At 41.5% G+C, this 13170-nt stretch overlaps 1 protein-coding gene and 1 long non-coding RNA gene across 8 annotated transcripts in view; one reads left to right on the forward strand and one right to left on the reverse strand.

The window, feature by feature from the left end:
- Positions 1 to 7264, forward strand: LOC135097928 (ran-specific GTPase-activating protein-like). 6 transcript variants are annotated; one of them, XR_010266368.1, is made up of 7 exons: positions 1 to 549; positions 1384 to 1543; positions 2070 to 2172; positions 2396 to 3425; positions 4662 to 4886; positions 5156 to 5277; positions 6134 to 7264. XR_010266368.1 is itself a non-coding variant. In XM_064000058.1 (7 exons), exons 1-4 carry the CDS (start codon positions 457 to 459, stop codon positions 2420 to 2422), a joined length of 294 nt encoding a protein of 97 aa, XP_063856128.1. In that variant the 5' UTR covers positions 2 to 456; the 3' UTR covers positions 2423 to 3425; positions 4662 to 4886; positions 5156 to 5277; positions 6134 to 7264. The 6 variants fall into 6 exon arrangements, 3 of the variants coding, with proteins under 3 accessions (XP_063856128.1, XP_063856126.1, XP_063856127.1); XM_064000058.1 differs by having other exon boundaries at positions 2 to 459; positions 1388 to 1548; XM_064000056.1 differs by having other exon boundaries at positions 3 to 549; positions 1388 to 1548.
- The window catches only part of LOC135097929 (uncharacterized), a 23198-nt gene continuing 16900 nt past the window's right edge, over positions 6873 to 13170 (reverse strand). Inside the window, exons 2-3 of one of the 2 annotated variants that reach the window (XR_010266370.1) lie at positions 9314 to 9418; positions 6873 to 7458 (exon numbers count right to left, since the gene is read on the reverse strand). This is a non-coding gene — a long non-coding RNA (uncharacterized LOC135097929). Of the gene's footprint in view, positions 7459 to 9313; positions 9732 to 13170 lie in introns of those variants that run through there. The other variant, XR_010266369.1, reaches the window with a different exon arrangement.

Consider the following 13170-nt stretch of genomic DNA (forward strand, 5'->3'; position numbering starts at 1 on the left):
CTTCCGAGCGAGGGCACAGTGTATGGATGTGAATGCAAGGAGTTACAGGTGGTCTGAGTCCCGCAGCAAAGTGTGCCGGATGTGTGACATGGGAGAGGATGAGACGGTGCAACATGTGGTGGTGGAATGTGTGAAGTATGCCAGAGACAGGAATGAGATGATGCAAGTGATACTGACTGAGTTAGGGCATGATAGGAATGAAAGAGTGGAGAAGACAGGAAAGGAGTGGATGGTGTTGCTGGGACTGTGTAGAGACGAATGAAAGGATGACTGAGGCGGTGAAACAGTTTCTGGAGAGAATGTGGCGTGCCAGATGTACGAACAGTTACTGTAGATGATGCTGTTTGTTATTTTTTTTTTTTCCCCTTCTACAGGAGTTGCCGATCCAAAGGCCTGGCTTAAGAGTGATCCCGAGCTACCTGTACCATCAAGATCAAGATCGAGCGTCCATATCAGATGGTGAGTCTGCGTACAAAATTGCATCGGAGGGGTTGATAGAGGCAGCCACAATTATCCATCATCATCGGCGACACCATGGCTCTTGAGAAGGTAACATGGCTACCATTCTACACTCACATCATCTGGCTATCAACACACACGAGAATGGCGGCGGTGCGGAGGTTTAAATAGGGAAAATAGGCGTATATGTGAGGGCGGGTGGCGGGGATCCTATGGCGGAAAATCGAGGGTGATGCCCCACCGTTATTAATTACTCCTTTATTTAGCGATTTACAACACACACACCTGCCCGCCAGTAAGAAGCAGGTGTGGGCGGCCATCTTGAGCGCTAAGGGACGAGGGGACAAGGGGAAATAAGGAAATATGACTCAAAATGCCTCCTTATTTTATTGTATTTTCGATTTTTTTATTTTTTTTTATTTATGGAATTGTTTGCGTGTGTGTGTGTGTGTGTGTGTGTGTGTGTGTGTGTGTGTGTGTGTGTGAGGGAAGGGAGGGCGGGAGTGGGGGAGTTCTTGTGTATGTTAAGGATAAAAAAAAAAAACGTAAATATTTTCCTTATTTTTTCTTCATTTTCTTGTTTGTTGTTTGTTTTGTTTGTTTGTTTTGTTGGTTCGTTATGTGTGTGTGTGTGTGTGTGTGTGTGTCAGAATATATCGTTTTTATTTTTTTCATTTTTTTCAGTTTTCTTGTCTCAACTGAATATTTGTTTGTTTGTTTGTTTGTTTGTTTGTTTGTATATCCATGTATGTTTGTCCTCTTCTTCCTCTTCCTCCTCTTTCTTTCATCTAGACTTCCTCTTCTCTCTTCCCATCTCTTCCTCCTCCTAGCCCAACCAAGCCTAATTCTCTCTCTCTCTCTCTCTCTCTCTCTCTCTCTCTCTCTCTCTCTCTCTCTCTCTCTCTCTCTCTCTCTCTCTCACAGACAGACAGACCTCGATGACAGCGTGGTGAGCGAGGAGGGGGAGTCAACCAGCAGAGTGGGGGAGCATGACCCCTACTTTGAACCAGTGGTGACCTTGCTGGAGGTCTTCGTGGTTAGTGATGATGACCAGGAGGAGGAAATGATAAGACTGAGTTTCGAGGTCAGGTCAGGTTGGTAATGGTGTTTTTATTATTATTATTATTATTATTATTATTATTATTATTATTATTATTATTATTATTATTATTGTTATTATTATTTTTGTGAGTTTTTTATTGGTTTATTATTTTATTGAGAAATGTTGGTAGTTTTGTTGTTTCTTGTTGTTAGGTGAGGTGAGGTCAGGTCAAGTACTGATGGTAATTTTGCTGTTTTATCATTGTTAGGTAAGGTCAGGTTTTCTTATTGCAGGTAAATAGTTATTATTATTATTATTATTATTATTATTATTATTATTACTATTATTATTATTATTATTTTCTCTCAATCTATGTTTTCTTTCTTACCTCCTCCTCCTCCTCCTCCTCCTCCTCCTCCTCCTCCTCCTCCTCCTCCTCCTTCTCCTCCTCCTCCTCCTCCTCCTCCTCCTCCTCTCCTTGTTCTTCACATAACTTCTCTTCATTTTATTAACCTAACCTAACATGCAGACAGTGCCAGCCTAACGTAACCTCCCCCTCCACCTGCAGGCAGTACAAGCTGTTTCTTTATCACACCTCTGAGTCGCCCCCACAGTGGAAGGAACGGGGCATGGGGGCCATTAACATTCTGAGGAACAAGCAGAAGAAGGCTGTAAGTGATTGGGTTAGGTTTGTGTGTGTGTGTGTGTGTTGACTGGGCTGCCTCATGTGGGATTACCAGCCTGATCTGATTGTCTGACAGACAGACAAGAAGACAGACAGACAGATAGATTATTATCACTATATTATTACCAGTCATTAATTCAAATAGATAGATTATTATTATTGTTATTATTATTTTATCACCAGCCATTAATTCTCTCCTTATTTTTCAGGTGGAGTTTGTTCAGCAGCAGAATTAATGCCAGTGGTTGAGTTCAGATCCTCCAAGACACACAGACACACACACAGCAGCCCCTCCACTTCCCCACAGCCCTCCACAGCCCCTGACACAGTATCTGACACAGGCCCTTCACAGACCACCACATACCTCACACATACATAAGAACATAAGAACATAAGAAATAAGGGAAGCTGCAAGAAGCGACCAGGCTTACACATGGCAGTCCCTGTATGAAATATACCTACCTATTTCCATCTGTTATCCCCATCCATAAACTTGTCTAATCTTCTCTTAAAGCTCTCTAGTGTCCTAGCACTAACTACATGATTACTGAGTCCGTTCCACTCATCTACCACTTTTTTTGAGAACAAATTTTTTCCTATCTCCATCCTAAACCCAAATTTTTCAAGCTTGTACCCATTATTTCTTGTTCTACCCTGGTTGCTGATCCTAAGAATTTTGCCTACATCCCCCTTGTTATAACCTTTATACCACTCAAAGACTTCTATCAGGTCCCCTCTTAACCTACGTATCTCTAAAGAATGTAAATTTAACAGCTTCAACCTCGCCTCGTAAGGAATACTCCTCATCCCCTGTATCCTTTTAGTCATTCTCCTCTGTACTGATTCTAATAGACCTATATCTTTCCTGTAATGTGGGGACCAGAACTGCACAGCGTAGTCTAGATGAGGTCTGACCAGCGCCAAGTATAACTTCAATACTACTTCCGGCCTTCTACTTTTAACACTCCTAAAAATCACACACCACAGGAGCCTCACAAACAGTCTGACAGCCTTCACAAGCAGCCCCACACTCCACCACAGACACACCAGACCCACAGCCCTTCACCTCACCCACTTCCCAGCCCCCCACAGCCCTCCAGCCACCACAAATGAAGTGAAAGGAAGGGACTGTGGCTTCACCCAGCCAGCCAGGACAGCCTACAGAGAGGGGGTAGTCCCAGTCAAGTCACAAAATATAGGCTTGGTTCTTCCTACAGTTTGAAGTCAATGATTGGACAGGTTCTCTTTGTTTACTTGTTATTGTTTTTTTCTTTCCATTCTCTCTCTCTCTCTCTCTCTCTCTCTCTCTCTCTCTCTCTCTCTCTCTCTCTCTCTCTCTCTCTCTCTCTCTCTCTCTCTCTCTCTCTCTCTCTCTCTCTTCCAGACCGTAGTAGTAGCAGCAGCAGTAGTAGTAGTATTAACACTAACCACTCATTATTTCTCTACTGGTGATCTTCTGGCTTTCCTTACTGAGTCTTGGTCATCCTCTTTTAGAGATTTTGGTGAAACTTTTGCTGTTGCCTTGGACATATCAAAAGCTTTTGATAGAGTCTGGCACAAAGCTTTGATTTCCAAACTACCCTCCTACGGCTTCTATCCTTCTCTCTGTAACTTCATCTCAAGTTTCCTTTCTGACCATTCTATTGCTGCTGTGGTAGACGGTCACTGTTCTTCTCCTAAATCTATTAACAGTGGTGTTCCTCAGGGTTCTGTCCTGTCACCCACTTTTCCTATTATTCATCAGTGACTTTCTAAAACCAAACTTGTTGTCCTATCCACTCCTATACTGATGATACCACCCTGCACTTATCCATGTCTTTTCATAGACATCCAACCCTTCAGGAAGTAAACAGTTCACGCAGGGAAGCCACAGAACACCTCACTTCTGATCTCTCAAAAATTTCTGACTGGGGCAGACCAAACTAGTTATTGTTTGCTGTCTAAAAAAAAACAATTCTTCCATCTATCAACTCGACACAACCTTCCAGACAACTATCCCCTCTTCTTCAATGACACTCAGCTGTCCCCCTCTTCTACACTGCCACACTCCCCTGCCTGTTTTCCCTTGGTACAAGCTTCTCATGTGATGGCTCACCCATAATTTTCCTCACATAATGAGTCCTGACAAGCTTGACAGTGAAGAAAAGTGTTGTGATGGTATTTGTTCAAGAAGGGATCAGTAATTGTGAGACGGGAAGGAAGATGGCAAATTCAGAAGCAGCCATCACCCGGGTGGTGGACGGAGGCCGCTCACCCCCAGTCATCCTGCAGCTCACAGGCCTCTTCTGACCAGGAGAAAGATGGCGTGGCAATTAAGTGTTCACTTTGCATGTGTTCCATCAACTTATTATTCCTGTATCTGTCTTCCTTTTTTTCCCTTAGCCTTTCTCTCAGGAGTGGCAGCTGTGCCCAGCACTAGTGTAGCCCTGGCCAACTGTGTCACGGCTGTCTTTGATCTCCCTGTCTTCCTTCCAGCCCCACAGTTACTGACCTTGACTCAAACACCATCACGCCACTCTCTTCCCTGTTAAACTTGCCGGGATCCATTGTAATGTAAGGGGTATTGAATGTGAGCGATGAAACGAGAAGGTAGTGGCAAGGGGGAAAAAAGTACAGGGGAGCGCAGGAGAGACACCTCTCTCCACTGTGCCTGACAGTCTCTCAGTGATTGAAAGACTGAGCATAACATCTTCAGGGCACGTGAGTTGCCATGTATGACAATTTGGCACTTTTTCCATGTCTTCTTATTTGAGTAGACATATCATATCTTGTCATAATGAAAAGTCTAGTTTATCATGTATGTGGAGACCTTCAAGTTACAATACAGCCCACTGCTTTAAGAGTTAAATGTACATGTCAATGTTTTCTGTCGTGCCTTCTTTGCTGTGTAATGTTGTGGTGAAACGGTTAAATTCTGGACCGAGTTGTGAGTCATGCAGCAGGAGTATAGATGTGTGTCTTCCCCGCAGGTGGTAACACGGAGAGGAACTGGAAGAAACCTTGGGACGCTCCCATAACTCAGGAGCAGGAAGTACACCTTACTGGAAACCTTGTGACTGACAGGTGGCGGTGACTGCAGGAACCAATTCAGGTGACCACTGTGTTTTGTTGCTACACTTGAGAATCCTCTATCCTAAATTTAAAAATCTAAGTTTTTAATTGTCATGTCTTGTCATGTTTTTGTCCCACCAAAAAATTGATTACTAGAGCTTGATTTACTGCCATGGGAGGTATCAGAAATTGGCAAGTTGTCATTAAAAAAAAACTGGGGAAATCAAAAATATGCACCACTTTCATTCACTCCCAACAATTTTGGATAAGGAATCCTCAACTGTATGTAATCAGAGTATTGTTGAGAGTCATGGTGTGTGTGTGTGTGTATGAATCCTTATGTATGTATGTGCAGGATAAGAGGGAGGTGGTTAATAAGATTAGTAAATGCATGGAGGAGAGGCATGCTCTTACCAAGATTAGAAGAGCAGTAAGTGTGAAAATAGTGGTACAGGATTGCAAGAGAGGCAGTGTGTGGGCTGGGTAAGTGCATGTGTGGTGCTTTTGTTAAGAGTGACCGGGATGGATGAGTGTTACCGGTGTGGTGTGTTGTGGAGAGTTACTGAAGAGGGTTAGAAGGAATGGTCTGCAGTGATCAGTGTGAAATAAGAGGAGAGGATGCGTTGCTTGAGTTTTTCTTGCGAGATGTGCACGTGAAAGGTGTTTAGTGAAAAATAAGGTTTTCTGGGGAATTTATGGATATAGAAAGATAAATAGGTATGAATTGTGGGGTGTTTCAGGATTGTTTGGGCCAGGTGATGGGCTGTTCAAGGGAGTGAAAAGTTTGTGAAAAGTAAAATGCCGGCATTTGAGTTATAGAATTAGTGTGTATGTGTGATACAAGTTCATGTCTTAGTAACTTTCCATCTTCCCCAAGTTGCATTACTCTTTTGCAGATGTCTGTCTTGTGTTGGCGAACGTCCTGTCTGCAGTGCCAGTAGTGCCATGTCGCAGGGTGTGACATCAGGTGAAGAGCCAAATGGAGAGTGTCTGCAGCCAGTACTGGGTGTGCTGATGCTGTACACAAGTGTCGAGCCAGGTGCCACAGCACATGACTCCACCAGTGTAGTGTCTCTAGTCCAGGATGCACTGCTGTGTACGACTTGTATGTCTTTATATATTTGTGACTATTCTTATTATATTTGTGAAATAAGACTTGTATGTCTTTGCTAATAAATAAATATTTGTGACTATTCATTCTTATTATATATGTGAAATAAATATATAGTTAGCTAACAGTGTGGTATAATAGTGTAAAAATAAATATTTGATAATTCATGCATGCCCCAAAGGTAAAAAAAAAAAAAAAAAAAAAAAAAACAGGATTGTGCCCTCTAAACTTTTAAGATACCACTTGCACATAGAAGCCCCGTCCCAGCGACTCCAGTGTCGGCTGGGATGGGGCTTCTATGTGCAAATGGTATCTTAAACTTAGTTTAGTAGCCAATCCTGGCTTTTTTTTTTTTTTTTTTTTTTTTTTTTTTTTTTGGCCTTGAGGGCATGACCTGTACTCCCAGAAAGACTATTTGCCAAAGATATTATTGACATGGCATAAATAACTATCATTATGTTCAAGATGGTATACTGAATGTTTATTGTTTTAATGTGGATGTTAAGTGAATAAATACACAACAATAATATAAACATGGCACTTTTTTTCCTTATTACTGAAGTGCTGGAATGTACAAAACTTATCCCAAGCCTGAATGAAGGTGGTGGTGGTGGTTGTTGAATACAGAAGAGAGGGACTTGCTACATTCTTCCTTCCCAGACTGGAGTGGACTGGAGAACTCTTGCAGCAGGGCCTGGGAGCAACAACACTTGCCAATTCTTATGTCCTTGCATCAACTTGAGTGAGGAGCAACCTCTTCTTTGTGAAACTGCCTGCAGCTCTCGTGCCTCCACAAGTGTTGAAAGTTGCCTGTCGGTCCCGCCATGACTTGAAGGGAATTTTACGTGTTCTTCCTGCTTGAAATTCTTGACACACTCTTCTTACTGCAACTTGACTCTTCCCTGATTGCTTTGTCCCAACGATACTTAATACCTCTTGTGGGGCTTGAAGGTGGTGACGCTCTGCCTCTTTTCCTGGTGAAGCTTGACTCCCTGATTGCAATGGAGTACATTGGGCCTGGCGTGACAACACTGTTTAATAACCAGGTGCTGGTAGAGATTCCTGTGGGCTGTTCATGGGATGATGAAGTGGAAGCTGCACACTTCACACCTACAAGGAAAACAGACCATTAGTTCCTAGATACATGAAGCTTGTTGTATGTGTTGTGATTCCTTGTAATGTGTTTGATAACTGATTCCCTACAAAACTAAGACTACACAAGATATATGATGGGAAAATGGAGGAAGCCTGACAAGCACTGCATGGTATGGGAACTGTGCTGAAATTTAATATGAAATATGGCTAAATTCCATACTGTCATATTCAAGAAACAAAAATTGAAAGAAAGGAAAGCACCGGATAGAGAAAATCTGAAAAGTATGGCAGTATAACGTTTGAAGCTGAGAAATGCGCGTTTGATAAATACGTCCCCATTATAATTTAAAGGCAAAAATTTGAAGGATGATGCAGAGTAGAAGAAAACACCAGATAGAAGAAATTTGCATGGCATCACAGATATTTCAATGGCATGACAGTTAATACACAAGTTTGAAAGATGAACCTGATTAAATATTTCTGTATCTCTGCGCTCATGAAGAACACAAATAAAAAAAACTTACAATTTTAAAAGAAGAGTCATTTTAAACTTTGATCCGTACCTTTTAAGTTTATTAATTTTATTCATAGTCAGTTTATGGTTGCAGAGAAACAACAATTTCAAATCTAGCCTATCTTTTTGAAACCCACTGTATAATGAACACGTCATATAAGGGAAAGAATTTTGTAGCCAAATACATGAGGAAATATTATACAAGAAAATATTTATCAGATGAATAACAAATTAGGAAAAGAACTATTTGAAATAGGCCAACTTTGAGGTGAACTGGGTATAAAAAAAAAAAAATAAATAAATAAAAATAAATAAATAAGTAGTTTAATAGAACAAAGCAGTATTAGAAAAGTCTAATGCAAATTTAGATTGGAAATGTGTGTGTGTGTGTGTGTGTGTGTTTGAGAAGGGGTTATGTCTTTTTGAGTGCATGACCATTGTTTTGGCTGCCTGACTAGGTTTTTGAGTGTCACCAGATTTTTGAGTGCATCACCAGTTTTTTGAGTGCATCACCAATTTTTTTTTAATGCATCACCAGTTTTTTTGAGTGCATCACCAGTATTTTGAGTGCCACCAGTTTTCTTGTGCCACCAGTTTTTTTTTTTTTTTTTTTTGAGTGTCATCAGTATTTTCTGCATGAGAGTGCGTGGGTGTGCATACAGCGTTATTAAAGGTAGGTAAGTAGGTAGGTGTGTGTGTGTGTGTGTGTGTGTGTGTGTGTGTGTGTGATAATGAATAAAGGAAAATAATGACCAATCGTAGTTAAGAAGCCAATTGCTACTCAGCACAGCGAATAAGCAAAGGGACCACAAAATAGCAGCCACGGACACACCAATCCAACATGATTTTACGTGCTTATATAATATAATCTCAAATTCACTTCCTTAATTATCACCTCAGTAAGCTTAATCAGACGTCAATCACCTGGACAAACAAGCAACCAACTTACCATCTGGTCAGCATACTTCTCTCACCTGACAAGTTAAATCACTTTACCTGCAATCTAATCACCCTTGCAGCTTATTCCCTCGCAAAATGCTAAACTTCTATAACTTCCCATCTGATCAGCATATTCATCTCTCCCCTGATAAGCTTAACTACTTAAGTGTTGTAATCACCATCTATTCAACCTAATCACACTTACCAACCTCACCTGGTCAACCTATATCAGCTCAAGCTAATCACATTACCTAACGTGGCTTACCTAATCCCCATACCTGGACAAAACTAACCCAATCACACCTATCCATTCTAATCCTCACGTATTCAACCTAATCATTCGCAATCTCAAGGGTTACACATTAATTCCATGCACTGAGTAATAATCTAATATTCTTATCATTACCATACTCTTACCTTCACTCCTTCACCGCCTCCTTCAGCCTTCCGCCACGAGACCACCGCACTTCGACCTTTCTCCCTCGTTGCGAGTCGTGAAAAGAGCCGAGCGGGGACACCAGGCTGGAGGAATACGAGACAATGATCCCTATTCTGAAACACTTCTGCGCCGCACCTCCACTAAACTGATAAGACTCTAAATGAAGTTGCACAGGTTTTCAAAGATGTTTTAATGGTTCTAGTGACATTAACACGATTTCTATATTATTAACAGGAGAAACGCAATTGAAAACCCGGCTAATCATTTCTGTGGCATTTGAAAAAAAAAAAATATGGTGAGAGAACAAATGAAGCGTTTCAGAATACGTTGCTATATAAGTTCTTTTTCTATCACTGGTATTAATTTGTGTGCGTTCGTATGTTTGCTGGCTTGTGTAAGTAAGGTTATTTTATTAAAAATATCGATGTTTTTTAAGTTTGTAATTAACGAGTGTTTGAATGATTGTTGGTCTCTCTCTCTCTCTCTCTCTCTCTCTCTCTCTCTCTCTCTCTCTCTGACTAAAATATTATACGTATGTAAGATGAACTCCCAAAATATAAGAGTACGATAAGTAAAGTGATTCGAAATTAAAAGAAGTTTCTAACAGGTTATGAATGAGTTCCAGAACAGTGAACGAGACGACACATTGTTTCCTTAATGCATCAAAAGAAGAAGAAAAAAAAACATTATTAAGAAACGTCATATGATCTTAGGAAACTTATTATACTGATCGACTAATGATAATAACAGTGAAGGAAGGAAAATAGGAGGAGGAGGAGGAGGAGGAGGAGGAGGAGGAGGAAGGAGGAGGAGGAGGAGGAGGAAGTGTAGGTTATAATAATATAGTGGGAAAAACGAGACAGTAAATAGTCATAGGAAGTGAAGGTGGTAGTAGTAGTAGTAGTAGCGGTGGTAGTGGTGGTGATTATGGTGGTGGTGGTGATGGTGGTGGTGGTGGTGGTGGTTGTATTAGTAGTAGTAGTAATAGTAGTAGTAGTAGTAGTAGTAGTAGGAGGAGGAAAGGAAAATGAGTCTGGTTTTAATAGTTGCGGTACTTCTCCTCTTTCTTCTCTTCCTGAAATCCACAAACTTTAGACATAAAAATGGCGGCAAGACACTTGGATTTGCTTCCCCCGCCCTCTCTCTCTCTCTCTCTCTCTCTCTCTCGTTATATATATATATATATTTTTTTTTTTTTTTTATGTAGGAAGGATACTGGCCAAGGGCAACAAAAATCTAATAAAAAAAAATGCCCACTGTAATGCCAGTCCCTTAAAAGGGTCAAAGCAGTGGTCAAAAATTGGTGGATAAGTGTCTTGAAACCTCCCTCTTGAAGGAATTCAAGTCATAGGAAGGTGGAAATACAGAAGCAGGCAAGGAGTTCCAGAGTTTACCAGAGAAAGGGATGAATGATTGAGAATACTGGTTAACTCTTGCGTTAGAGAGGTGGACAGAATAGGAGTGAGAGAAAGAAGAAAGTCTTGTGCAGCGAGGCCGCGGAAGGAGGGGAGGCATGCAGTTAGCAACATCAGAAGAGCAGTTAGCATGAAAATAGCGGTAGAAGACAGCTAGAGATGCAACATTGCGGCGGTGAGAGAGAGGCTGAAGACAGTCAGTTAGAGGAGAGGAGTTGATGAGACGAAAAGCTTTTGATTCCACCCTGTCTAGAACAGCAGTATGAGTGGAACCCCCCCAGACATGTGAAGCATACTCCATACATGGACGGATAAGGCCCTTGTACAGAGTTAGCAGCTGGGGGGGGTGAGAAAAACTGGCGGAGACGTCTCAGAACACCTAACTTCATAGAAGCTGTTTTAGCTAGAGATGAGATGTGAAGTTTCCAGTTCAGATTATAAGTAAAGGACAGACCGAGGATGTTCAGTGTAGAAGAGGGGGACAGTTGAGTGTCATTGAAGAAGAGGGGATAGTTGTCTGGAAGATTGTGTCGAGTTGATAGATGGAGGAATTGAGTTTTTGAGGCATTGAACAATACCAAGTTTGCTCTGCCCCAATCAGAAATTTTAGAAAGATCAGAAGTCAGGCGTTCTGTGGCTTCCCTGCGTGATATGTTTACCTCCTGAAGGGTTGGACGTCTATGAAAAGACGTGGAAAAGTGCAGGGTGGTATCATCAGCATAGGAGTGGATAGGACAAGAAGTTTGGTTTAGAAGATCATTAATGAATAATAAGAAGAGAGTGGGTGACAGGACAGAACCCTGAGGAACACCACTGTTAATATATATATATATATATATATATATATATATATATATATATATATATATATATATATATATATATATATATATATATATATATATATATATATATATATATATATATATATATATATATATATATATATATATATATATATATATATATACTCGTATACTATAAGGAATATCGGTCCTTCCGTCTGAACAAATGAAGAAAAAAAATGAAGATACTGACGAGAAAGAAATAATTGACAGAATAATGGAGGGTGAATGAAATGTTAACATAAACACAGTTTCGTTCAGGAAATCAGTGAACGCCTCAGGACCAAAATTCGCCGCACTTCCTGTCTGCGGCCGACGCGTCAAGACGAGCATGACTGGATGGCTGCCTCGCTATTTTTGGCGCTAAGTGGATGATGCGTCGGTGTGAGCCACTCTCCCCTCTCCCTCCCCGTCCCCTGGTCGTGGTATTCTGGGCTGGTCCACGGAGGACGCGGGGCCATCCAGGTTTCCATTAAGGGGAGGCATTAACACGGTGCCCAAATTAGCCTCGCTATTCTGTGGAGGAGAAAATAAGCGGCATCGAGTCTTTATTAACATTATTTTTCATGAGATTTGGAGTGAAAATAAAATTAAGCTTGTATTTCAAGTTTTGCCCGAGTTTTGCGTTGTGTCTGGGGAAGGTGATACCAAGCCACGCTGTCCCTCCGCCCCGCGCCGCGTGTCACGCAGCGCGGCTCGCCACCCAGCACGACGCTCTTGTGTGCTGCGGGGAAGTGCCTCAGGCTATCAAACATATTAAAAAAGAGATGCCATTGTTTTCCTCCATCATCCTGTACCCTCCTTTTGTTTTCCGCGTTGAATACCTGCATGTGTTGCACCAAAAAATACCTCATAGAAAAAAAAGTCTTGCCTGGAAAATCACTGCGCTGGTTCGTGACTCGCTGTATTTCTGAGCGAGTGTGTGAGTCACTCGGCGTTCTCACGCGACGAACAGCGGCCGACTTCCTGTCTACGGCCGACGCGTCAAGACGAGCATGACGAGCATGAGCATGACGAGCTTACTTAAAAACTCTCATTACGGCTAATTGCAAAGGCCACAAGCATTGTTATGGTTCTCACTAGTCTTTCCCCTATCAATGATGCAGTATCCTTGTTAATCTGCCACTAGAATCATAAAAGCTGCCTTGAAAACTCTCGTTACGACTGATTTCAAAGGCTATAATCGTAATTGGGTTCTCATGGGTCTCTTTTTATCAATGAAAACAGCAATAACGCTGGTAATTTTTTAAGAAGCTATTACCGAATGGCCGAAGAACACTCACATGCTTCCTATCAATCTAATCTTCGACGGCGACTGCATCGGGAGCTCTGGAAGGCGGCATGAGCCTTTACAAAAGTGTCACTTGAAAAATCTGCCTGCGCCATTGCGGGAGGGAACCGATTAACTAAGACTCCACAAATTCAACCCTTTGACTACCATGGACATTCTTCACTAACCTCTAAAACTGTGTAAAAATAGTTTGCGTGAAGGAAGTTAATCTTAGCTTTTTTCAGACTACAAAAATATTTAAGAGAGCTTAGTACGTAAATAAGTTTCTAAAGATCTGTTCGCGA

Source organism: Scylla paramamosain, unplaced genomic scaffold, assembly GCF_035594125.1.
Source record: "Scylla paramamosain isolate STU-SP2022 unplaced genomic scaffold, ASM3559412v1 Contig37, whole genome shotgun sequence".
Classification (NCBI taxonomy): domain Eukaryota; kingdom Metazoa; phylum Arthropoda; class Malacostraca; order Decapoda; family Portunidae; genus Scylla; species Scylla paramamosain.

Excerpts from the sequence above, each read along its gene's own strand:
- LOC135097928 (XM_064000056.1), top strand. Across the intron at positions 1,549-2,069 it reads AGACTGAGTTTCGAGGTCAG|GCAGTACAAGCTGTTTCTTT; the intron begins GTCAGGTTGGTA and ends CTCCACCTGCAG. Across the intron at positions 2,173-2,395 it reads GGAACAAGCAGAAGAAGGCT|GTGGAGTTTGTTCAGCAGCA; the intron begins GTAAGTGATTGG and ends CTTATTTTTCAG.